General features: G+C 41.3%; 3 protein-coding genes across 11 annotated transcripts in view; all 3 read left to right on the top strand.

The window, feature by feature from the left end:
- LOC127352440 (uncharacterized) overlaps positions 1–6,753 on the top strand; it is a 10,542-nt gene extending 3,789 nt beyond the window's left edge. Inside the window, exons 5-13 of one of the 3 annotated variants that reach the window (XM_051380814.1) lie at positions 761–854; positions 1,216–1,303; positions 1,450–1,756; positions 2,469–2,562; positions 2,648–2,735; positions 3,071–3,389; positions 3,487–3,580; positions 3,675–3,762; positions 4,834–6,753. In XM_051380814.1, coding sequence (XP_051236774.1) covers positions 761–854; positions 1,216–1,303; positions 1,450–1,756; positions 2,469–2,562; positions 2,648–2,735; positions 3,071–3,389; positions 3,487–3,580; positions 3,675–3,762; positions 4,834–5,412 — 1,751 coding nt within the window. In that variant the 3' untranslated portion in view covers positions 5,413–6,753. Of the gene's footprint in view, positions 1–760; positions 855–1,215; positions 1,304–1,449; positions 1,757–2,468; positions 2,563–2,647; positions 2,736–3,070; positions 3,390–3,486; positions 3,581–3,674; positions 3,816–3,854; positions 4,041–4,833 lie in introns of those variants that run through there. The other 2 variants (XM_051380816.1, XM_051380815.1) reach the window with 2 other exon arrangements.
- A 3,957-nt stretch (positions 6,754–10,710) lies between these two features.
- Positions 10,711–16,129, top strand: LOC127352470 (protein FAM3C). Of its 7 annotated transcripts, XM_051380894.1 has the most exons (11): positions 10,820–10,907; positions 11,015–11,029; positions 11,881–11,916; positions 12,855–12,938; positions 13,405–13,473; positions 13,553–13,658; positions 14,135–14,193; positions 14,267–14,317; positions 14,396–14,480; positions 14,786–14,912; positions 15,220–16,129. In XM_051380894.1, exons 3-11 carry the CDS (start codon positions 11,892–11,894, stop codon positions 15,307–15,309), a joined length of 696 nt encoding a protein of 231 aa, XP_051236854.1. In that variant the 5' UTR covers positions 10,820–10,907; positions 11,015–11,029; positions 11,881–11,891; the 3' UTR covers positions 15,310–16,129. The 7 variants fall into 7 exon arrangements, with proteins under 7 accessions (XP_051236852.1, XP_051236853.1, XP_051236856.1 ...); XM_051380892.1 differs by lacking the exon at positions 11,015–11,029 and having other exon boundaries at positions 10,711–10,828; XM_051380893.1 differs by lacking the exon at positions 11,015–11,029 and having other exon boundaries at positions 10,711–10,828; positions 13,408–13,473.
- An 895-nt stretch (positions 16,130–17,024) lies between these two features.
- actr6 (actin related protein 6) lies at positions 17,025–25,550 on the top strand. Its single transcript, XM_051380869.1, has 11 exons — positions 17,025–17,209; positions 22,020–22,137; positions 22,229–22,297; positions 22,443–22,566; positions 22,795–22,930; positions 23,014–23,070; positions 23,150–23,248; positions 23,377–23,455; positions 24,467–24,638; positions 24,979–25,117; positions 25,198–25,550. The coding sequence occupies exons 1-11, from the start codon at positions 17,142–17,144 to the stop codon at positions 25,325–25,327; spliced, it is 1,191 nt and encodes a 396-aa protein (XP_051236829.1). The 5' UTR covers positions 17,025–17,141; the 3' UTR covers positions 25,328–25,550.
- Positions 25,551–25,899: the final 349 nt, after the last annotated feature.

Consider the following 25,899-nt stretch of genomic DNA (forward strand, 5'->3'; position numbering starts at 1 on the left):
CTAACAGTGCTAACAGAGCTAACACAGTGCTAACAGAGCTAACAGTGCTAACAGAGCTAACAGTGCTAACGGAGCTAACAGAGCTAACGGAGCTAACAGAGCTAAGCTAGCGGCTCAGAGAAGCTAACCCTCTGGTGTCTGTGGCTAACGGCTACGTAGCAGAGTGGAGATGTTGGTTTTATAGCAGCAGAGGTCGGTTGGTGACATCACCCGCCTCCAGATCAGCCAATAGCCGGTTTCAACCAGCTCACTGTTTCTTTTATAGCATTATGAGGGCTTCAGCAGAAACAAGTGTTTTGGGGGTTTTAGTCGTTCTTTAATTGTGTATCAGGACATCACTTAATCCTGGAAAACCTGGAACTTTAGAGACTAGTTTTCCAGTCATGGAAACGCCTGGAAATGAATTAAAATGAGCTAAAATCCTGGAAACAGTCTGCGTTGTCCTGGAACTGACTGGTGGAAACCTGGCTGCGTATGATGACGTCAGACGGCCTGTGGTTGATAAACAGACGCACAGTGGTTCAACAATCCCTTTGTAAAGATTAATTTTCTGTAAAGTAAAACACATCCTTCTTGATTAGAAGTTAATGTTTCATTAGTGTAAAACTGGTTGGCTGTAATGAACCTGAGAGTCTTCACCACAAACCTGCATCATTAAACACGGAGGAATAAAACAGAGTTAAATGTGTCAATGCTACAGAATCAATCTATAAGTTATCTGTTAAATAGTGTAATAGTTTCTGACCGTTGTTGTTCTCAGTGACTGAACCAGAAACAGAGAGAATGATCAAACTTCGAGCCGCCAACGAAGCACTCTTCACCGGCAGGAAACATTCAGCCAAACCGGCCTGGAGGTGAGTTTGTTAGCTGCACCGGGTCCACAGGTTCCTGTCAGTCACATCTGACTTTAAAGTCCTTTTGAGTTGTGCAGTTAATTATGTTTTAGGTTTAATTTTCAAATGATAAAATCTTTGATAATAACTCCATTGGTCCATTAACAGTCAGAATCAGGTTTGTTGTATATTTTATTGTGTTTAACTCGTCATCATGAGAGCTGAACTGATAATTCCACCAACAGATCAGAGTCATTTCTCAATAAATCAATAACATCATAATGAATTTAAAAGAACCAATAAATGCTGACTCGTGAAAGGTACAAAGACCTGGTCCCAGGTCACTTCAGGAGGGTCTAATCCTGCGTCTCCTCTCTTGCAGAGCCATTCTGTACGAGCTGGGTCTTCAGGGGAAGCTGACCACGGATCAGTTAGCAAAGAAGTGGGACAACCTGAAGAGGAGATACAAGGTAGGTCCGGGCACCTCCAACTCCAGAGACCACCTATCCGTCACTCGCAGAGACGTCCCTGCAGGTGACGGATAACAGGAGTTGGTGGTTGACAGGAGGGTAAGGTCCCTCTGTGGACGATCTGTAGAGCTTTCTGTCTCTACCAGGAGCTGAAGTTTCCTGCTCGAGGCGTGGAGACCAACCCGAGCTCCTGGCCCTGGTTCTACCGAATGAACGACGCCATGGAGGGGCGTTTCGCGGGGGCGGCGCCGATCCTCACGCCCATCGTGGAGGACGAAGACGAGGACTGCGAGCCGCTGTCGCCCACGCCCAAGAAACGAGCCCGCCGGAGCCGAGGGGGGATGGCCGAGTTCCTGACGGAGTCGGAGATGGACCTGCTGGTTGATAACGAGGAGAAGAACGGATCCTCGGCGCTGGGAGAGCTGCACCGGATGGCCGAGTTCACCTACAAATGTAAGAAAACCAACATGGATCCCAACTGCTGAGATGCATTGTGGGTAATGTAGGTGCCAGGTTTTGACAAGGAAGAATGCGTGGAATAGAAAATGTGTTTTCAGTGTATGTCTCTCTTCAGAGCCTCCAGCAGTTGTCGTGTTTGTGTTACTGTGTGAGTTTGGTGCTTTAACGCGTTCATTCGGATCCACACTAACTTTACCAGGTTCTGAGGTGCAACGATCTCTCAAAGGAGTCTGGTGGCTTTAAAGAGAGAATAGATGTAAAGGAACAAGACCAAATGTGTAAACGAGCTATTCTAGAAACTGTTTGTTCTTTACATTGATTAACTTTTGAGCTCTTTTCGTTACTTCAAGGTTATGAAACAGTCTCAGCCTCTATACGACCTGCATAAACAAATTAGACCTGCAGAGAGAGGATCGGATATTTCTATGTAGTTATTGTTAATGTCTGTCCACAGGGGGGACAGACATTAACGTTTCCTTGTAGCTGCTTTAAGTAAAAGAACTAAACCACAGAATAAAACCACAGTAGTATAAAAGTATAAAACCATCTCATTGTGTTGTTCTGATGTGTGAATCTCAGTCAGACTGAAAGGAACATCACAGATCCACATAAGTGACCTGCTGAAGGTTGTCAAACAGCTTCCTCTCGTACCGTCCACAGTAGTTCAGCTCTTTATAATTTCTAACTGATTTTTTGTCACCCTCAGTGACAGAGGAAGACACCAGGCGACTAATTGAGTTACGAGCCGCTAACGAGTCTCTGTTTACGGGGAGGAGGAACACCGCCAAACCGGCCTGGAGGTAAACATCTGAGCACTGAAATAACCCAGCTGTAGATCCTTCATTAGAGGTTTTATGTCACTGACGGGGTCTGTTTGGTCCACAGGGGGATCGTGAAGGAGATGGGTCTGACGGGGAAGATAACACCTGACCAGGTTGCCAAGAAGTGGGACAACCTGAAGACCAAGTTCAAGGTGACTCAACAGTCCCATCTGCACAGGGAGTGTGTGTGAGCAGATATTCACCCTTTAATCTGAGTTAGCACAGCCCCGATCAACCAAACTCCATTCAGAAAACAAGTATTTTAACAGCTGTTTATTTGCTGACCGACCCGACATCATGATGTAGTTTACTGACATTAAATCACAGAAATATCTGATTATTATAGGCTCATATCACCACAGTGAGACTGATTAATATGATTTATATGAATGAATGATTCATGTGAATAACACCATAATAATCGATTATCTGTCTCATTGATTAATAATCTGTATCTTAATCTGTGTGTGTGTGTGTGTGTCTGCAGGACCTGAAGTTCCCTCCTCGGGGGATGGAGGGCCAGATGAACCCGGCCTCCTGGCCCTGGTTCCAGCTGATGAGCGACGCTCTGGAGGGACGGCTGGCGGGGAAAGCTCCCAGAGTGACGCCCGTGTGGAGCAGCGAGGAGGACGGCGTCTTCGGCTCGTCCCCGCCCCCCGACAGAGACTGCCTGATGGCAGAGAGGAGCAGCGTGTCGGAGCTGGAGAGCATGGTGGGCGGAGACAACACCGAGGCTGACGGGAACGTCACCTACATCGACGCCAGCGGGGAGGAGTGTTCCACGCCCTCAGACCTCTCGTATAAAAGTAAGACGGGTTGTTCTGGGTTTGTTACATCAGCAGGGAGAGGATTATTTATCTGTTTGTGTAAGATTTTTATTCATATTGTTTGTCTGTGTCACAGTGACGGACCAGGACACCAGGAGGATGATTAAACTTCGAGCTGCCAACGAGGTGTTGTTCACTGGGAGGAGGAACGCCGCCAAAGCCGCCTGGAAGTAAGATACTATCAGTTGTATGTGTGTGATATCAGCTGTTCCTGGAGATCTGGCGTCTCATCGGTCGATGTGAATCTGTCTGTCTGTCTCTCAGAGCCATCCTGAAGGAGCTCGGGCTGCAGGGGAAAGTCTCCACCTACCAGATGGCAAAGAAATGGGACAATCTGAAGAGGAGATACAAGGTAGTCTGTTATCTGACATCAGCTCTCACTGAGCTCGCTCTCATTGGCTCTGTCACACACACACATACAGACGGTGAATGAACAGTCACACACACACACACACACATACAGACGGTGAATGAACAGTCACACACACACACACACACACACACACACAATACAGACGGTGAATGAACAGTCACACACACACACATACAGACGGTGAATGAACAGTCACACACACACACACACACACACACACACACAAGACGGTGAATGAACAGTCACACACACACATACAGACGGTGAATGAACAGTCACACAACAATAAGACGGTGAATGAACAGTCACACACACACATACAGACGGTGAATGAAAAGTCACACACACACATACAGACGGTGAATGAACAGTCACACACACACATACAGACGGTGAATGAACAGTCACACACACACATACAGACGGTGAATGAAAAGTCACACACACACACACAGATGGTGAATGAACAGTCACACACACACACACACATACAAACGGTGAATGAACAGCGTTATGAGCCGGTATCTGATCCACCAACCATTGAACTGGTCCACTTGTCAGTGTCAGTGAAGGAGCGCAGATACAACGATAACAATCGGCGCCGATCAGGGCGTTTTTAAACTGATCGGTACCGGCTGTGTTTATGTTACATCAAACAGCTTCATCAGCTGTGTGTGTGTGTGTGTGTGTGTGTGTGTGTGTGTGGTTGTTGTTGTTGTTGTTGTTGTTGTTAAGGAACAGCTTCCAGGTGGATATTTAGTTTCTTAATGAATTACAGATCAATTTAGTAACTTTAATGGAAGTATGAGACGGGGACAGATATTCAGTATTAAATGACTCAGATCAGATCGGGGGGCTAAAAAACTTGACCTGGACGTCCCTCGTTCTGTCTCCACTATGGAGACACTAGCTAACTGCTAAAGTCTGATAAGGTTGTCTGATGGTGTTAGTTTAATAAAGTGAGTATTGATTAGTGATCAGGCTGATCAGGAGTCTTTGTTGGGAACTATTTTCCGCGGCGGATTGATCCTCAGTTTATCTCCTCTGTAGGATCTGAAGTACCCTCCTGTTGGGATGGAGAGCGTCGCAGACGGCAGCTCCTCCTGGCCGTGGTTTCACCTGATGAACGAAGCCATGGAGGGCCGGCTGGCGAGCAGCGCCCCCCTCCTCACCCCCGTCACACAGGACGACGAGCAGCAACCCGACCCCGCCCCCAGACACCGGTCCCGCCCCTCCCATCCTCCCCCTCCCCCCTCGTCCTCCTCGGACTACGGACAGGAGGCGTTCGGTGACTCCGCCGCCGCCGAGCAGAACCAGCGGAACTCGGAGTCGTGCAACGGGCCGCTGGGAGGACTGGAGAGGGAGTGGGAGATGGTGGAGAGGGAGAGGGCGACGCTGGAGCGAGAGAGGGAGATGATGGAGAGAGACAGGGCGTCTGTGGAGAGAGAGCGGGCGGCGGTGCAGGCGGAGAGAGTGTGGCTGGAGCGGGAGAGGGCGGCGGTGGAGCGGGACAGAGCCATGGTGGAGCAGGAGAGAGCGACGCTGGGCAGAGAGAGGGAGGTGCTGGACCAGAGAGCCTTGATGCTGAACTCTGTAGGACACTCCGGACACCTCAACGCCCTCATGTAGACTCTGGGACGTAGACCGTCCCTGCAGAGACATCCTGGTCTGTGCTGGAGGAGTAAACCGCACTGACAGACCACGGGGGAGACCTGGTCCGCCGCTGTGGTCGAGCCACGTTTGGATGTAGGTTGTTGGTCTTCCGGAGACCCGACCCCGCTGGGGGTCCGGCCCTGGACCTGTAGACCACCCGGAGGTGTTAACAGGAGAGCTGCACGATTAATAGTTAATGAACTCGTCCCTGTTGAAGGTAGGATCTGGATCCATGAGGTCGACTCTGACAGATCGATAACTCCAAAACCGATCATCAATCATTTTAATCATTTTAACAATACTGATATTTTAATTTAGCTTTTTTAAAGAATTATATTTACACCCACCACAGAGCTTCCATATTCTGTCATATTCACTGAATAAAGCAGTTCCACCTTAAACACACTGAATAAAGCAGTTCCACCTTAAACACACTGAATAAAGCAGTTCCACCTTAAACACACTGAATAAAGCAGTTCCACCTTAAACACACTGAATAAAGCAGTTCCACCTTAACAATCACTGCTTCTCCCACGCTGTTGGACAGACAAAGGACGTCCCGGAGGGGCTGCGAGCCGAGCTGCTGCTAACGTTAGCTCAGCTTGTTTCTCTGATAACTTAAGATCCAGACGTCCGATGACTAAAATCCTTCATCTGGTTCAAATCTAGAGTTAAAAAGCATTACCAGATAAATGTCCTGAACTATTAAATATTGATATATATAAATATATTGATCATCAGGCTGTTTTGGTGGCTGCTGCGCTCTCAGTGAGCTACACACAGCGAGTTTAATCATCAATAATTCCCCTCAGTGTTCACACTGAAGTAACAAGCCAGTTTTTAAAGCTCAGATGATGATGATGATAATAATAATAATAATAATAATGATAATGATAATGAGGAAGTCAGTACACTAACAAAGTGTTTGAACTTTGTCATTATGTCCTGAAATGTGGCTGCCTTTATCAGGATGTCATACAGTAAGTGTATGTAGCAGAACAGCATTCAAATATGAAATCATTGAATCAGTTTGAACTGTAATGTCAGAGCGGATTATGGCAACACACACACACACACTGTAATAACAGCTGGATTAACACACACACACACACACACACACACACACTGTAATAACAGCTGGATTAACACACACACACTGTAATAACAGCTGGATTAACACACACACACTGTAATAACAGCTGGATTAACACACACACACTGTAATAACAGCTGGATTAACACACACACACACACTGTTATAACAGCTGGATTAACACACACACACACACACACACACACACTGTAATAACAGCTGGATTAACACTCACACACTGCTCTGTTCTCATGTCAGTGTTTTTATTGGTTCTTTAATCTGAGTGGTCGGATTCACTGTTTGTTTTTATAAACACCTTCTGATTGGAGTCCAGAAACTGATCTGAAGTCTGACTTCAGTAGATATTATTCTTTAAAGAAACGCGTCCGTACCAACACGTAACTATAGAAACACGAGCTAAAGGCCGTCCATAAAGCTTCACAGGAACCTGTAACAGTTTACTTTAGTCTTATTGTGCAGCTCTGCCCGTTGACCTCCGAGTGCTGATGGAGATGTTCTGTGCGACCCTGGAGCAGGACACCAGTGTGTAGACTAACTGGGACTGAGACCACTGTGGACTGACGTTGAAGGTCAAACCAACCCTCTAATGTGCTTTCAGGTGTTTCCCACAGACTGAGATTATTTGGGCGGCCCACCCAAACACAGTGTTTATGTACAAAATCCTTTTTATTTAAGGTATAATTCCACTCTGCTCAAACGTTTCATTGTCTGTTTTATTCTATCTATATTGATGTTATGCTGCATTATTTTATATTTATTTTATATTTTCATACAAATCAAACATCAGGAGTGAGACAGCACTCGACTTATTATTATTATATATTCACACCGACAGCAGAACTATATTTATGTTCACTACTTAAATCATACATTGCTTCTGCCAACAGAAATAAATCCTGTTGTGTCTCTAGAATAATCAGATTATTGATCAGATTATTGATCAGATTATTGATGAGCAGAGTGTGAACAGGTTGTAGTGTAGCTTTGTCCCTCTGCTGCCTGTGGACTGATCTCTATGTGTCTCTATGTAGGATGAGGGTCAAAGGTTGTGACCTTTATGCTCCCGAGTGCCAACAGTGGGCGAACACAGAGTCCAACACAGAGTCCACAACACAGAGTCCACAACACAGAGTCCACAACACAGAGTCCAACACAGAGTCCACAACACAGAGTCCAACACAGAGTCCACAACACAGAGTCCAACACAGTCAACACAGAGTCCAACACAGAGTCCACAACACAGAGTCCAACACAGAGTCCAACACAGAGTCCACAACACAGAGTCCAACAAAACACAGAGTCCAACACAGAGTCCACAACACAGACAGTCCAAACACAGAGTCTACAACACAGAGTCCACAACACAGAGTCCACAACACAGAGTCCACAAAACAACAAGAGTCCAAAGAGTCCAACACAGAGTCCAACACAGAGTCCACAACACAGAGTCCACAACAACACAGAGTCCACAACACAGAGTCCACAACACAGAGTCCAACACAGAGTCCACAACACAGAGTCTAACACAGAGTCCAACACAGAGTCCACAACACAGAGTCCACAACACAGAGTCCACAACACAGAGTCCAACACAGAGTCCAAGTCCAACACAGAGTCCACAACACAGAGTCCACAACACAGAGTCCACAACACAGAGTCCAACACAGAGTCCACAACACCGAGTCCAACACAGAGTCCAACACAGAGTCCAACACAGAGTCCACAACACAGAGTCCAACACAGAGTCCACAACACAGAGTCCAACACAGAGTCCACAACACAGAGTCCAACACAGAGTCCAACACAGAGTCCAACACAGAGTCCAAAGTCAAAGCTAACATTACTGCTAAGCTAGTGTCTCAAGGAGATAGAAAGTTGAAGCAGTTTAATTTTTTATTTATATGAAGAAATTCAGTGAAAAATAAACCGGTATTGGTGCTAATGCTCTGTCCGGTTGCAATTCACAGTAGAAGAAGTAAAATGTTTAGATTTCCGGGAGGTGCACAACGGCCTGCTGAAATTAGCGCAGTACGCTTGTAAGTGCGTAGCGTGCTAACGGAAGTATTCAAATTGAGACACTGCAATTGTCATATTGGTTTTAGTTGGATAACTTTAGCTTGCTGGCTAATGTGGACAAACGTTGGTTGCTTCGTGGTGATGGCTGATTTGTAAACAGCGAGCTAGTTATTAGCATGGAGCTAACGGTCCAAATAAAATATAGGAACATTGCAGATAGTAACGTTATTCTAAATATGATTGTCAGTTATTTTACAGCGTTCAGTGTTTGTCTCTGTTGGCCGACGCCCAGGATGCAGTTCACTGAACGACCACTGGTGGCGCTGTTAGCTACAGTTTAATGAACGACCACTGGTGGCGCTGTTAGCTACAGTTTAATGAACGACCACTGGTGGCGCTGTTAGCTACAGTTTAATGACAGTTACATAGAGAACTTTTAAGTATCCTGGTCTATGATTGTTTTTGAGGGTCGACCGCCACAATAAATTCTCTACCTGTTGGAAACAGTTCGTCCTGAAGACGGTCTTCTGTCTCTGCTCCATTAACCCTTCAGCTGACGGTGGAAGCACAGACTCTGAGTTGAGCTGAGACTCGTTATCCGAGCTGTACATGAACTCTTACATCATGTGAATGCAATAACTGTGTTGTGTCCTCCGACCGAAACTCTGAATGTGTCTCGAACATCAAGTCTGTTTGCAGCATCCGTGTGAAATGTTTCATGGTTTGAAATCAGCAGTATTGACTTTATATTGTCAAAGTTCATCTGTTTATTTGTAAATCTATTTTTCAAGAAGCGCCTGATGACATGTTCATGTTGTATCCTTCAATAAACGGACCAGAACCACTGAGAACGTCTCTTATCATTTTCCAATAAGACTAAATACTTTTAAACAGCATAATAAAAATCTGTGACTTTGTGTTAAATGAAGGAACCAGAAACATTTATATTTTTTTTATTAAAACAAACAAAAACTAAACAGCTGCTTCATTTGGTTCAGTCGAGCTCAATATTAGCTATAATATCTTATTAAGATTCAGATCGATTTCCATGTTTTACTACAGAAACTAGCGAGCTAATCATTTATCTTGAAGAAAACTTAAAGAAGGTTTCAGGTTCTGCAGGTTCCTGGATGTTTTTTGTTTTTTTTATATTTCCATCATGTCTTTGTGCTCAGAGTGTTATGAGTTGTCAAAGTCAAACCAAGAAGAACAGGCCCGGCTCCACAATGCGGACGGGGCTGTCTGCGTACTGCCTGGGGCCCGAACCTGGAGCTCTGTGGCACACCCTCGCTGTGGAATTCAAAGTTTTCTGTCACTACATTTGCACGCTGATAAACAGCTGCAAGGCCAGTTACAGGATCGTCTTCATGGGAGTAACTACGTCTACCTCACTGCAGGGGCAGATACCGCACTTTAGGGGCAGATACCGCACTTTAGGGGCAGATACCGCACTGTAGGGGCAGATACCGCACTTTAGGGGCAGATACCTCACGTTAGGGGCAGATACCTCACGTTAGGGGCAGATACCTCACTGTAGGGGCAGATACCGCACTTTAGGGGCAGATACCGCACTGTAGGGGCAGATACCTCACTTTAGGGGCAGATACCGCACTGTAGGGGCAGATACCTCACTTTAGGGGCAGATACCGCACTGTAGGGGCAGATACCTCACTTTAGGGGCAGATACCGCAGTGTAGGGGCAGATACCGCACTTTAGGGGCAGATACCGCACTGTAAGGGCAGATACCGCACTTCAGGGGTATATACTGCAGTTCCCCCTCCCTTCACAAAACAAAGCTCATCTTATATTTTCTTTTAAAATCTCACGTAGGTGCTGCAGTACTCCTCAGTTCCTGTAGGGGAGAGCCACTGAGATAAAGGATCAATGAGTCACACTTCAGAGATCTTCCTTTGGGGGCAAATATTGAATAATGTGATAGTTTGGGATTAAGTCAGTTCGTATTTCTGCCCCCCTCTGCCCCCCCATCAGTGTCACAGCTGCTAATTAACAAACAGGATGTAGGAACTATCTATTATGAACGTCAGCCAATCGGCCATCAGCGTGTTTATGATGCTGTCACCTGCTGCCTGAGGTGGACTCTGGCCTCCTGGGTGCAGCTGATTGGCTGTAACAATGTTATCAAGATCAGGGATGCGGAACCGGATCAACCTGTTCCTCCTGGCAGCTCCGGTAACTGAACGCCTCCCGGGACTCAGAGGCAGCGGGACCGGTTGTCAGAGACATGCTCACAGTCAGAGTGGGTCAGTAAGACATTCATTTATTTATCTGTGTGTCAGTATCTACCTGCACAGGTGTGGTTGCATTCGCAGCACTACTGGGGTATTTATTCACTTCATTGTTTAGCTTCAGTTCTCTACTGATTCTTTCTCAATTTGAAAACTATTTTTATAATTAATTAATTCTTTGATATAATTTGTGGCTTCCAGTTTCTCCAATTTGAGGTTTGTCTGTTTTATACAATTTTAAATGTAATATTTGGGCTTTTTGACTGTTAGTTGATGATGTAATATACATTGGATTAAGTGGCTTTCAGCTTGGGGAAATTGTGATTTTAATTTAGTTATATTTTACAGAAAACACAGTTTTACCTCTATATGGATTTGTTTTTGACATTTGCGTTGCATCTAGAGCTGAAACAGTGGGTCAAGTAATCAATAAGTCAGCTGTTAACTAATGTGATGACTGAGCACCAAACATTTGCTGGTTTCAGTTCCTCCAGAGAAATTGAGTGTTTCTCTTATATGATAGTAAACTGAATATCTTTCAGAGTTTCAGTCTCTTTAATATTAGTTGTTCTGTAATTGCTCGTAGCAGCTTGAACTATTAAAAAAGTTTAAAAAAGGAGAAATTCATCAGAAGAACAGTAAAAGAACATTCACCTTTCTCCAATCAGTAAACGTGTTCGTGTTACGGTAGGAAACTGTTTAAAACAACCAAGGGTGAATCTGACCACGTCAGATTAAAGAGCCAATAACAACACGGGACAATGGAGCGGTGTGTGAGTGAGGAGTGTTAATCCAGCTGTTATTACAGTGTGTGTGTGTGTTGTGACAGCCATAATCCACTCTGACATTACAATTCAAACTGATGATGTTTGATGATTCCATATTCTGTTACATAAAACTACTGTATTTCATCCTGATAAATGTCCTCAGGCAGCAGAGGAAGTCGCTGCGTTACAACCTGTTCACTCTCACACACCCACTGGTTATTATAGAAACAGGATTCACAGACTGACATATGGAAGCTTTAATCTGACTTTTTCTAACACTATGTTTTTCTTTTTTAACAGGAAAAGCAAAAATGCGACGAGTAAACATCAGAGGATGTAAGTTTTAATTCAGTCTGAAAACTCATGACCGTGTGAGTGTTTTATGATCACTTCCTTATTGATTATTGACATTGGATTGTTTCTTTGAACATGTTTCCACCTTTGTCTAAAATGAGATCACAAAGACACATTGTTTGGCTTTGTTGTTGCAACGAGTCCGAACAGTAAACTCCTGGTTGTATCTGGAAATACCAGACACATATCAGGATAATTGACTCTTTAAATCAACTCTTATTTATGCAGGGTGTTTCAGTTACACTCTTCTGAATGCACGTGTACAGAGTGGGGTAATAAAGTGAAAGCAAACATCCAACAGTCACAAACTTGAAATTTACAAGACTGCAAATCAAGGACAAACATAATGTTCACAAAGGGTAAAAAAGAGCAACATATTAAAATACTGTGTTAGTGTACTGCAGTAGTTTCTTGAGGTTTCTGTACACATTTCCAAAATAGGCTCTGAAAAAGCTTTTGCGTATCTGATGTGGTTTGCACATCTGAACACAGAAATCTGATTAAACAATTGATTTCATTCAGTGGTTAGGTTATGGTTCCAAATCAATAATACTAATAATAATAAATGAGATCATTTAACTTCCATAATCTGGCATTATAAAACACAAAACTGCTGGTTAACTTCAAACAATAGATAGCACATTAACCAAAGCATATTTCATAGGTGAAAATGTCCATTTTAAACTCACTGTTGCATCGGGGGGAAATAACTGATTATTATTAGTATTATTATGATGAAACAGACAAGAGAGGGAAACTCAGACGAGGTCGGTAGAAATGTCCTTCAGATTGAAAGGTTTGGGACTTTTACTGGTCTGACAGCACAAAACTGGATCAACTAAAGTCTGTCATCCTCCCTGCTGGGATCAGGTGTGAATGGTGGAGCTGGTGACAACTTTGAGATCTGTGTGTCTCTGCAGGGGCGGTGCAGTGCATGTTTGTGTTTGTGCCACTGGTTCTGTTTGTCATGCTCATCCTGCAGTACTACGGCAACCCGTTCGAAGGTACAGCAACATTTATTACTCTGCCCCTACTGTGTGTGTCGAAATGTTGTGTGTTTATAGCATTTTTCATTTTGACGATTTCTGTTTTTTTTAATTCATCCAAAAACAGAAAAAAAACTAAATCACATTGTATATTTGTTTATCTCTCTGGAATGAGGGTATACTGACCTCATTGTGTTTTGTGAAATGTCTTCATGCTTAACTGTCCTGAGATAACTATTCCTTTAAAAGAGAGTTGTTCAGTGATGAAATGGACGATCAGCACGGTATAAGACAGTATCGTCTGCATAAAGACTGATTTGGAAGAGAAAATCTAATTTATACATCAGGGGCTTTTCAAAGTTTGACACTGGAAATTTCAAACCAAAGAGGCGTTAACTTAAAGATCCCAATGTGATTATATAACTCAGACTGTTGAAGTTTTACTATGCTGATTCAAACATCTCTGTGATTGAACTTTTTCCAGTAGACTGGCGTCAGGTTTTACCTGCAGACATGCTCAGTCAGTCCTCCATGGTGCCTCCTAAACAGTCAGGTTAGTGATCGATTAAACCTGATCAGGACGAAGGGTTGAAGTTGATCTGATGGGGGATTAATCAATGTTTCCTCTTCAGCCGGACCGTGTGTCCACAGAACCTGTCCAGAGGATAATTTCAGCTTCTCCATCCAGAGTGGAGCGGCTAACGTTGTGGGTCCAAAGATCTGTGTCCAGAAAAAACTGTAGGTCTTCAACTCCCTCTTCTCCTCAAACACTTCCTGTTTGCTTCACTGCTTTTAACGACATCATTGTGTAATGACTTCATTACATTGAATACACAACAACATTACTTGAATCGAGCAGCCATCTTGGAAATGTGTTTGTTTAGATTTAGTGCTAAAAATGTCCAAATAAAGGTGCTTCTTCAAAAGAAAGTTTCCTGTGTAGTCTAAAAAGTTGCTAAATCTAGCAACAAAATTGCTAAGTTGGCGTCACTGGTCAACATGTTTTCACAGTCCCACAATTCCCTGTGAAGCAATTTTCTCCCAGTTCGCTTTCAGTGGGTCTTTACTCTTAGTCTATGCTAACGGTTCCTGTTTTATGAACGTGGAGCATAATGAATCGTAAGATTCAGGACCTGGACTTGTTGGACTCAGGACTTCATATCCAAGACTTGAGCCTTGAGACTTTGTTTGTTTTGTCTGTCCTCTGCTCGCAGAGTTCTTGGAACGATGCTGAACAACGCCGGATACGGAATAAACATTGTTATAATAAATGGTGAGTTCAGAACCAATAAACCTGTTTGCTGTTGGTTAATTGTCCCTCATATTAAAGCCTCTTTTTTTAACAGGTAAAACAGGAGAAGTCATAAAGACCGATCACTTTGACATGTACAGCGGCGGTACGTATTTACTGATATTCTGATTAATATCGTTCATCGACATGATGAAGATTTAAAAGATGAGTGTTTCTGTTGCAGATGTGAAACCTCTCATCGAACTCCTGAAGAGCATTGAGACGGGCTCCGTTGTGCTGATGGCTTCTTACGACGACCCTTCGTCAAAGTAAATGGCTCAGATACCCGATCAGTTCACATTCAAACAATAAAAGTTCCTTCTAATTATTGTAACGAGCTGAATGAATCGCGTTACTGAGGGGCTAAAGGTGCTCAAAAACCCACGAAACACGGTGAAGAATACGTGTCATATGGGTCTAAGCCCCGGTGGCATGTTTCTCCAATATGCATGAAAATCTTTACACACGTATCACGTCCAGGCATACAAAAATGCCTCAGATGGATAGAACAGGATGCAACCACAGTGTATATTTCACTGCACATTTTACACTGTTTGTTGACCTGTTTTACCAGGTTGGATGAAGAGGCGAGGAAGCTGATTGCTGAACTGGGAAGCTCCTCTGTGAAGTCACTGGGATTCAGGGATAACTGGATATTTGTTGGTGGGAAAGGAGCAGGAGTGAAGAGCAACTTTGAGAAGGTAACAACTAATAGCTCATGTTCATTTTATATTGATTATCTTTAACCCTTCACTGGGTTCATCAATGAATATAATGAAATGAAAATATTTCCTGTTCCTTAAAAAGAATGAATAAAACAGTGAAGGTGATGTTTTATTCAACTGACAGTCCAACCTTTAAATATAATCAACTATCGATCAACTCATTGATTAATCGGCGGGTCATTGCAGCTTTAAAGGGTCTCATGTCTTCCTGCTGTTATCTGGTTTCTGTTGTTGTTGTTTGGGCCGACCCAGGATCAGAACTCTCTCTGTTTGTTTGTTCCAGTACATGAAGAACGACAACAGCAAGAATAAATACGAGAACTGGCCCGAGATCATCCAACTAGAAGGATGCATCCCCAAATACCTGGACTGACCCGCTACAGGAACGTAAACCAGGAAGTGTTTGTAGGATGGGAACCAAAGACTGATCTGTGAACTGGTCTCTGCTGGGCTGGATGAGCCGGTTACTACGTCACAAACAATCACTGTCTGTTACTGTGGGAAAGACTGAAACATTTTTATGGGTCCTGTCACACAGGAACATCTCCCCTCATCACAGAAGAACTAGTTTCACCGCTGCAGGACAGACGCTGACAGATGGCTGAAAGGTCACATTAGTTAGAGAAAAAGGAGAAATGGGTATTTAGATGTGCCAATGTTACTTTATCTTTATTTTATATCTGTTAGTTTTGAGACCCATTGTTTGTTTGACCAGGCTAAATGAACTCTTGTCCACATCAGTCTGATTCTTTCAGGGCTGACGCTGTTTGTTCCATCATTATCAAATCTACACAATCCTCCAACCGATTGTTCAGACGGTGGTGTCACTTTCTAGTTATTGTTTTATAAAGTATGTTTCATCAGGTCATCTTATTGTTGATTTATTTCCATCCACTCTCCCTCACAGACTTTAAGCAAAACATTTAAATGCATCAGCAGGGGCTCTGGAAGATTTCACTATTTTCTAACACTATAGGACAAAATGATTTATTGAACAGTCGAGAAAATAATCTACAGATTTATCAATTAAGAAAATAATTAGTTGCAGCCCTAATGTTAGAAAGATTTCTATAAAATACTGATCTTTATTTAGCTGTTATTTTTCTTTTATATTTGACTCCATCACGAGCTGCACTGATGATGTATTTTACATTTATGAAATGTATATAACCACAATAAAAAATGTAAATCAATCACTGTCACATTGTGATTTCATGCATTTATTCAAGGTCATTTTTGTCATTTAAAACGCAGGCTTGCAGAATTAATTTAACTATATATTTCTCTTTACACTGCTTTAAAAAAACAAAATAAAAATGTATTCATTAAATACTGATTTGTATGATGAATTGTTGACGAAGAATTTATTATTTATCATTATTACTGTTGCATAATATTGCATATTATAAGTTCAACTTTATAATTATAATTATTATTATTACTATCGTTATTTTAAATTCAACAGTTTATTATTATTATTACTGTTGTTGTTATTATTATTAATATTATTATTGTTGTTGTTGTCATTATAATTATTATAATTATTATTATTGTTGTTGTCATTATAATTATTATTATTATTGTTGTTGTCATTATTATTAATATTATTATTATTATTGTCATTATTATTATTATTGTTGTTGTCATTATTATTAATATTATTATTGTTGTTGTTGTCATTATAATTATTATTGTTGTTGTTATTATAATTATTATTATTATTGTTGTTGTCATTATAATTATTAATATTATAATTGTTGTTGTTGTTGTCGTCATTATAATTATTATTATTATTGTTGTTGTCATTATAATTATAATTAATATTATAATTGTTGTTGTTGTTGTCGTCATTATAATTATTATTATTATTGTTGTTGTTGTTGTTGTTGTCGTCATTATTATTATTATTGTTGTTGTTGTTGTTGTTGTCATTATAATAATTATTATCGACAGATCTTGTGGAGGATAAAAAGTATACGGCACTTGTTTCCGCCCGAACGTCTTTCTAAAAGGACCTTGTATCTGATTGGCTACACCAACGAGCGGAAGCCCTGATTGGCTGCCTCAGTGCGGAAACAGAAGAGAGGAAGAAGCTGATTGGCGGGACCAGTAAATAATGGCGGAGCGTCGTAAACGGCAGTAATGTGTTCTGTTTTCATCAAATGTGGAATAAGTTAATCAGTTTTAGGTTCTCACGGCTCTAAAATGGCCACATTAGTTCTGGATAACGGAGCATATACGGCGAAAATCGGCTACAGCCAGGAGAAAGTCAGGTACGTTTACTAACAGCAAGGGAGCTAACGATAGGCTAGCTAATGTATAATAAGAGACCGTTAACGTCACAGTGAGACTGGTTCGGTCGGTTCGGGTTCGGTCGGTCCGGTCGGTCCGGTCGGTTCGGAATGAACACACACACAATGTAGAAGAGAAATAACCCCAGATGAAGCTCCAAGGCTTTAAACGAGTTCCTGCAGCAGCTTCATGTTGAACTGGTTCCGGATGTGTTGATGCTCTTAAGACGATAGAAAGACATTAAAGTACTAACAGGTACAGTAACTGTAACGGGTTCAACAGTATCTGTAACGGGTTCAACAGTAACTGTAACGGGTTCAACAGTTCAATTCAATTCAATTTTATTTGTATAGCGCCAATTCATAACAGAAGTTATCTCAGGACACTTTTCAAATAGAGCAGGTCTAGACCGAACTCTTTATAACATTAATTACAGAGACCCAACAGTACCACCATGAGCAAGACCTTGGAGACAAGGGCAAGGAAAAACTGCCTGTTAAAAGGCAGAAACCTAGGACAGATCCTCCGGCTCTAGGTGGGTGGTCGTCTGTCTCGACCAGTTGGGGTGAGAGAGAGAGAGAGAGAGAGAGAGAGAGAGAGAGAGAGAGAGAGAGGCAGACAGGCAGACAGACAGACAGACAGACAGACAGACAGACAGGTGCACAGCAACAACAGTATTGGCAATGGCAGTCTAGCAGGACCATGGCAGGAGGCTCCACCAGGATCCATAAGAACCTGCGAGACGAGAAAGCACAAGAACTCCGGGGAAGAAGTGAAGTTAGTAACATGCATTAATGGAACATGAATGAGTGCAGAAAGAGAGAGGAAGAGAGGAGCTCAGTGCACCATGGGAAATCCCCCATAGTCTAGGCCTATAGCAGCATAACTAAGGGATGGTTCAGGACTCACCTGATCCAGCCCTAACTATAAGCTTTATCAAAGAGGAATGTCTTAAGCCTACTCTTGAATGTGGTGAGGGTGTCTGCCTCCCGAACCACAACTGGAAGCTGGTTCCACAGGAGAGGAGCTTGGTAACTGAAGGCTCTGGCTCCTGTTCTACTTTTAGAGACTATAGGAACCACAAGTAGCCCAGCATTCAGAGAACGTAGTGTTCTAGTGGGGTAATAGGGTACTATGAGCTCTTTAAGATATGAAGGGGCCTGACCATGAAGAGCTTTATAGGTGAGGAGGAGGATTTTAAATTCAATTCTACATTTTACAGGGAGCCAATGCAGAGAAGCTAGTACAGGAGAGATGTGATCTCTTTTTCTAGTTCCTGTCAGTACTCGTGCTGCAGCGTTCTGAATTAATTGGAGCATTTTAATGGACTTATTGGGGCAACCTGATAATAAAGAGTTGCAGTAATCCAGCCTTGAAGTAACAAATGCATGGATTAGTTTTTCTGCATCTGTCTGTGATAGTATGTGTCTAATTTTTCTAATATTACGTAAATGAAAGAAGGCAGTCCTAGAGGTCTGCTTTATGTGGGAGTTAAATGACAAATCCTGATCAAAGATAACTCCAAGATTCCTGACAGTGGTGCTAGAGGCCAAGTTAATGCCATCTAGAGTAACTATATCTTTAGAAAAGTAGTCTCTAAGGTTTTTGGGGCCAAGAACAAGAATTTCGGTTTTTTTCTGAGTTTAACATCAGAAAATTGCAGGTCATCCAGGATTTTATGTCCTTAAGACATGTTTGTAATTTAGATAATTGATTAATTTCATTGGGTTTGATTGATAGATATAACTGCGTATCATCTGCATAACAGTGAAAGTTAATGGAGTGATTCCTAATAATGTTGCCTAAAGGGAGCATATATAAAGTAAATAGTATTGGTCCAAGTACAGAACCTTGTGGAACTCCATGACTAACTGTAGTCTTTATGGAAGATTAATCGTTAACATGTACAAACTGAGAACGATCTGATAAATATGACTTAAACCAGGTTAGGGCGGTTCCTTTAATGCCAATTTGATGCTCAAGTCTCTGTAAAAGAATATTATGGTCAATGGTGTCAAATGCAGCACTAAGATCTAATAATACAAGTACAGAGACAAGTCCATTGTCAGAAGCAGTCAGAAGGTCATTATTAACTTTAACCAGAGCTGTCTCTGTGCTATGATGAACTCTAAATCCTGACTGAAAATCCTCAAATAAACTATTGTTATGTAGAAAGTCACACAACTCTTTGGCGACTACTTTCTCCAGAATCTTAGAGAGGAAGGGGAGGTTAGAAATCGGTCTATAGTTGGCTAAAACCCCTGGGTCAAGAGTGGACTTTTTAAGAAGGGGTTTAATTACAGCTACTTTAAAGGACTGTGGTACATATCCTGATAATAAAGAAAGATTAATCATATCTAGTAAAGAAGTGCCAATTAAGGGAACAACTTCTTTAAGCAGCCTAGTTGGGATCGGGTCTAATAGACAGGTTGATGGCTTCGATGAAGAAATGATTGAAATTAACTGATGAAGATCGATAGCAGAAAAACAATCTAAATATACATCTAAGTTTACATTGACAGAAGTCCCTGAACTTGGAGAGCCACTGATAACTGTTGATGGCAGTTGGTGATTAATTTTCTCTCTAATAGTAATAATTTTATTATAGAAGAAGCTCATAAAGTCATTGCTACTTAAGTTTATGGGGATATGTGGCTCAATAGAGCTGTGACTCTCTGTCAGCCTGGCTACAGTGCTGAAGAGGAACCTAGGGTTGTTCTTATTTTCTTCTATTAGTGCTGAGTAATAGGCTCCTCTGGCATTACGGAGGGCCTTTCTATAGGTTTTAAGATTATCTTGCCAATTTGAGCGATATTCTGATAATTTGGAAGAGTGCCATTTCCTTTCAGATTTTCTAGCTATTTGTTTTAACTGGCGGGTTTGGTGGTTGTACCACGGTGCTAGTCTCCTATGTTTTAATCATTTCCTTTTTATAGGAGCGATAGAGTCTAATGTTGATCGTAGTGAGCCTGTAGCACTATCGACAAGATTATCAATTTCAGAGGGACTAAAGTCGTTATAGGACTCTGTTAAATTCAGACATGGCATTGAATTAAACACTGAAGGAATCTCCTCCTTAAATTTAGCTACAGCACTGTCAGATAGACATCTGCTGTAGGAAGTTTTGCCTAATGGCTTATAGTCTAATAGTATGAATTCAAAAGTAATTAAATAATGGTCAGATAGGAAAGGATTATGTGGGAAGACTATTAAATGTTCAATATCAATGCCATATGATAAAACAAGGTCAAGAGTGTGATTAAAACAATGAGTTGGTTTATTTACACTCTGACAGAAGCCAATTGAGTCTATTAATGATATAAATGCATTACTAAGGCTGTCATTGTCAACATCCACATGAATATTAAAATCACCTACAATAATTACTTTATCTGATTTAAGGACTAAGCTTGATAAAAACTCTGAAAATTCAGATATAAAATCAGAGTACGGTCCAGGAGCGCGGTACACTATAACAAATAGAACTGGCTGCAGTGTTTTCCAGTTTGGGTGAGAAAGACTAAGAACAAGGCTTTCAAATGAATTATAATTTAGTTTAGGTTTAGGGTCCATAAAAACGCTCGAATCATATATTAATCGCATTGAATTGAATTGAATGAATATATGGCTGCTACTCCACCTCCTCGGCCTGTGCCTCGAGGAATGTGAGTATTAATATGACTGGGGGGGGTGGATTCATTTAGGCTAACAAACTCCTCTTGGGACAACCAGGTCTCAGTAAGACAAAGTAAATCAATATCATAATCTGATATTAATTCATTCACTAGAACAGCTTTAGAGGACAGAGACCTGATATTTAACAGCCCACATTTCATTCTCTTATTTTGTGCTACTGAGGAGTTGGTTTTAATTTTTATTAGATTTTTATGTTGAACTCCTCTTGTTTTTATTTCTTTAAATAGTTTAGGTGGTCGGGGGACAGACACAGTCTCTATGGGGTTTTGGGTGGGTGACTGTTCTAAAGAAAGCGCAGAGAAGTGTGTAAGACAGCAGCTCTGCTTCCTGTAACTGTAACTGTAACGGGTTCAACAGTCACTGTAACGGGTTCAACAGTTACTGTAACGGGTTCAACAGTTACTGTAACGGGTTCTACAGTCACTGTAACGGGTTCAACAGTCACTGTAACGGGTTCAACAGTTACTGTAACGGGTTCAACAGTTACTGTAACGGGTTCAACAGTTACTGTAACTGTAACGGGTTCAACAGTCACTGTAACGGGTTCAACAGTCACTGTAACGGGTTCAACAGTCACAGTAACGGGTTCAACAGTCACAGTAACGGGTTCAACAGTCACTGTAACGGGTTCAACAGTTACTGTAATGAGATAAGATTCACAGCGAGACTGACAACTACAGTCAGAACACAGGAGAGCTACTAAATTCATCTCCACTTAATATCTTTCTTCTGTCTGTCTGTCTGTCTGTCTGTGTGTGTGTGTGTGTGTGTGTGTGTGTGTGTGTGTGTGTGTGTGTGTGTGTGTGTGTGTGTGTGTGTGTGTGTGTGCAAACACTGATCAATAATTTTCAGCATCATCTGGACCAAACAACTAATCGACGAATCTGGAAAATGATTGACAGATAAATCGATAATGAAAATGATGTTGCAGCCCTAGAACTGCAGATTCCTTTCAGAGTAAAATATTTAACAGTAGTTGTAGAGACACTGTAAACCGACTGGAACGAAACAACATGTCTGCCTGAGTACAGCAGCAGTTTCTGTAAACTTCATCTTACAGGAAATGAAAAGCTGCTTTCTCTCTTTCTCCCTCAGCGTCATCCCAAACTGCCAGTTCCGCTCCAAGACGTCCAGATTAAAAACGTTCACAGCCAATCAGCTCGATGAGATCAAAGATCCCTCGGGTCTCTTTTACATCCTGCCCTTCCAGAAGGTGAGACAGTCAGCGCAGGGAGACAGACGGGTGGTTGTTCAAGGCTTCAGAGACTCTTTCTCATTGGCTGTCTCCTGTTCTTTGTCCTCAGGGTTACCTGGTCAACTGGGACGTCCAGAGGAAAGTGTGGGACCATCTGTTTGGAAAGGAGATGTTTAAGGTTTATACTTCTATAAACTTTTACTTTGTTCTTCTTGGAGATATTTTTAATGGCATTGTCTTCTGATCTGGTCTGATCTGGTCTGGTCTGATCTGGTCTGGTCTGATCTGGTCTGATCTGATCTGGTCTGATGTTCTGGGTCCAGGTGGAGTTTGTAGACACCAGCGTCATCATCACAGAGCCCTACTTCAACTTCTCCTCCATTCAGGAGTCGATGAATGAGATCCTGTTCGAGGAGTACCAGTTCCAGTCGGCTCTCAGGATAAACGGTGAGTCGGCAAATCTCAGGTTCAATGATTCGCTCACATCGTTCACAACAGTCAGATTTTAGCTGGCTAACCTTAGCTTGGCCAGCTAACTGGATTCATGACTCTGACTTATGTATTCTGACAAACAGTGTTGTGAGGACGCTGACTGCAGTTCACTGAATGGCCACTGGTGGCGCTGTTTAATGTTTAATGACAGCTCCATATTAAATCTGAACCTCTGTTGTCCAGCGGGCTCTCTCAGCGCTCATCACTACTTCCACTCTAAACCGTCGGAGCTCTGCTGTTTGGTGGTCGACAGCGGATTCTCCTTCACTCACATCGCCCCCTACTGCCGCAGCAGGAAAATGAAGGAGGGCATCCGCAGGTCAGAGGACGGCAACGGTGTTATTTAGCTGCTGCAGTTTTATAACAACAACACAATGCTGATTGGTTTGTTCTGCCTTCCAGGATCAACGTAGGAGGGAAACTACTGACCAATCACCTGAAGGAGATCATCTCATATCGGTGATGTTTTATCTGGAGATGGTAAACAGTGTTTCTTCTCACAGACATTAAATAATAATAATCTCTCTGTTCCTTCCAGACAGTTACATGTTATGGATGAAACTCACGTAATCAACCAGGTGAAAGAAGATGTCTGCTACGTCTCCCAGCAGTTTTACAAAGACATGGAGGTCGCACAGTAAGCACACACACACACACACACACACACACACACACACACACACACACACACACACACACACAGTCCGTCACCAGTGGGTGATAGAGAGGATCTGGATTCACTGTTGGACTGTTCTGTGTTGTCAGGATGAAGGGGGAAGAAAACTCTGTGATGAAGGATTATGTTCTTCCAGATTTTAGCTCCATCAAAAAAGGCTTCTGCAAGGTGAGAACATCTTTAATATCTGTTACTATAATAATATCTGTTAGTATAATAATATCTGTTACTATAATAATATCTGTTAATATAATATCTTAGTATAATAATATCTTAGTATAATAATATCTGTTAATATCATAATATCTGTTAATATAATAATATGTTAATATAATAATATCTGTTGATATCTGTTACTATAATAATATCTGTTAATATCTTGTTAATATCATAATATCTGTTAGTATAATAATATCTGTTAATATAATAATATCTTAGTTAATATCTTGTTAATATAATAATATCTGTTAATATCTTGTTAATATAATAATATCTGTTAGTATAATAATATCTGTTAGTATAATAATATCTGTTAATATAATAATATCTGTTAATATAATAATATCTGTTAATATCTTGTTAATATCATAATATCTGTTAATATCTGTTAATATAATAATATCTGTTAGTATAATAATATCTGTTACTATAATAATATCTGTTAATATAATAATATCTGTTAATATAATAATATCTGTTGATATCTGTTAATATAATAATATCTGTTAGTATAATATCTGTTACTATAATAATATCTGTTAGTATAATAATATCTGTTAATATAATAATATCTTAGTATAATAATATCTGTTAATATCATAATATCTGTTAATATAATAATATCTGTTAATATAATAATATCTGTTAATATCTTGTTAATATCATAATATCTGTTAATATAATAATATCTGTTAGTATAATAATATCTGTTACTATAATAATATCTGTTAATATAATAATATCTTGTTAATATCATAATATCTGTTAATATCTGTTAATATAATATCTGTTAGTATAATAATATCTGTTAATATCATAATATCTGTTAATATAATAATATCTGTTAGTATCTGTTAATATCATAATATCTGTTAATATCTGTTAGTATAATGTCTGTCCAGACCCGGTCTGAGGCCTCATTCAGTCCTCATCGTCCTCTGTGGTCTTTCTGTCCTCCAGCCGCTGGAGGAGATGATCTTCAGTGGGAAGTATAAGACGGGAGAGCAGATCTTGAGGTTGGTCAACGAGCGTTTTGCCGTTCCCGAGATGCTCTTCCACCCGTCAGACATCGGCATCCAGGAGATGGGCATCCCAGAGGCCATTGTGGACTCTATCCAGTCCCTGCCAGAAGGTCAGACCACATACTGGGTTTTCTGCTGTAGAGGTCACAGGTCCAGGCGGTCTAACTCACTGCTTGTGGTCGTCAAGCATTGGTGATGGTGTTGTGATTGTTTTTGTGCATTGTCTTGTTTGTTGTTGAGTTAAAATAAAGTTGTGAAATAATAATCATCTGGTGTTTGACACTCGCTCATAATAAAAATGAATGAAGACCGAGTGATTGAGCTGCTAGAGGAATATACTTTAAACTGTACAACCATGGTTGTTTCTACAGCTAGTTGTCTTCCTGTGTCCACATTTAGTTTCCATGTTCATCAATACGTACTCAGTGAAAATGTGTTCTCTGCCATCAGACATGCAGCCCCACTTCTACCAGAACATCGTCCTGACTGGAGGAAACACTTTGTTTCCAGGCTTCAGAGAGCGAATGGAGGCAGAGCTGCGATCCCTCGCCCCCGCCCACCTCCCCGTCTCTGTCCTTCTGCCAACAAAGTAAGACTTCCAACGGGTTACGTCTCTGTTTCTGCAGTCTGGTGCTAGCTCGTCATTAATGGTGTTTTACTGTCCTGCAGTCCCATCAGTTATTCGTGGGAAGGAGGGAAGCTGCTGGCTCACAGTCCAGACTACGACGAGATCGTGGTGACGCGAGAGGACTACGAAGAGAACGGACATTGTATTTGTGAAGAAAAGTTTGATATTTAAACGAACTGAGACTCTTCTGTGTCATTGTGAACATGAAAAACATTTGAATCTCCGTTCTGATTCACGTTAAGGACAACAGTGAGATGAATCTTTTTTACAGACGTTATATTTCATTTGTATTTGCTGATTGTTTTTCTGTGCGGAGGCTTCAGAGCTGCAGACACTGCAGCCTCAAACACTTCCTTTATTTCATTTCTGTCAATAAAACTAAATGAAATTGTTATTTTCAAAGTTTATATTATTATTTAAGATATAAACAGAACCTGAACACCAGCTGGATTCACAGAACCTTCAGTCTCTGATCAACAGCCTCGTCCTGCAACAGATGCCAGCTGATAGAACAATCAATGAATCTGTCTGATCAATGATCAATATTCACAGGAAATAATCAAACTTCCTGCAGTTATTGATACTGATCAATATGAAATATACTGAACATACAGTCAGTTCACTCACTGATAGAAACTGTTGGGAACCAGTGGGTTAATCTATTATTACTTTATACAGACACATCCTGTCTCAATGTAAAGGCCTGTGAATGTTAATTATAATGAGACTGAACTGTCAACAGT

The sequence above is a fragment of the Dicentrarchus labrax genome, unplaced genomic scaffold (assembly GCF_905237075.1).
Source record: "Dicentrarchus labrax unplaced genomic scaffold, dlabrax2021, whole genome shotgun sequence".
NCBI classification, from domain to species: domain Eukaryota; kingdom Metazoa; phylum Chordata; class Actinopteri; family Moronidae; genus Dicentrarchus; species Dicentrarchus labrax.

What these genes read in the sequence shown, in the direction of transcription:
- actr6 (XM_051380869.1), top strand. Translation starts at nt 17,142, where the DNA reads ATGGCCACATTAGTTCTGGATAACGGAGCATATACGGCGAAAATCGGC. An exon ending in GTCGGCTCTCAGGATAAACG is followed by an intron (nt 22,567 to 22,794) that starts GTGAGTCGGCAA and finishes TCTGTTGTCCAG; the next exon opens with CGGGCTCTCTCAGCGCTCAT. An exon ending in TCTGTCCTTCTGCCAACAAA is followed by an intron (nt 25,118 to 25,197) that starts GTAAGACTTCCA and finishes ACTGTCCTGCAG; the next exon opens with TCCCATCAGTTATTCGTGGG.
- LOC127352470 (XM_051380892.1), top strand. An exon ending in ACGAGTAAACATCAGAGGAT is followed by an intron (nt 11,917 to 12,854) that starts GTAAGTTTTAAT and finishes GTGTCTCTGCAG; the next exon opens with GGGCGGTGCAGTGCATGTTT. An exon ending in CTACGGCAACCCGTTCGAAG is followed by an intron (nt 12,939 to 13,404) that starts GTACAGCAACAT and finishes AACTTTTTCCAG; the next exon opens with TAGACTGGCGTCAGGTTTTA.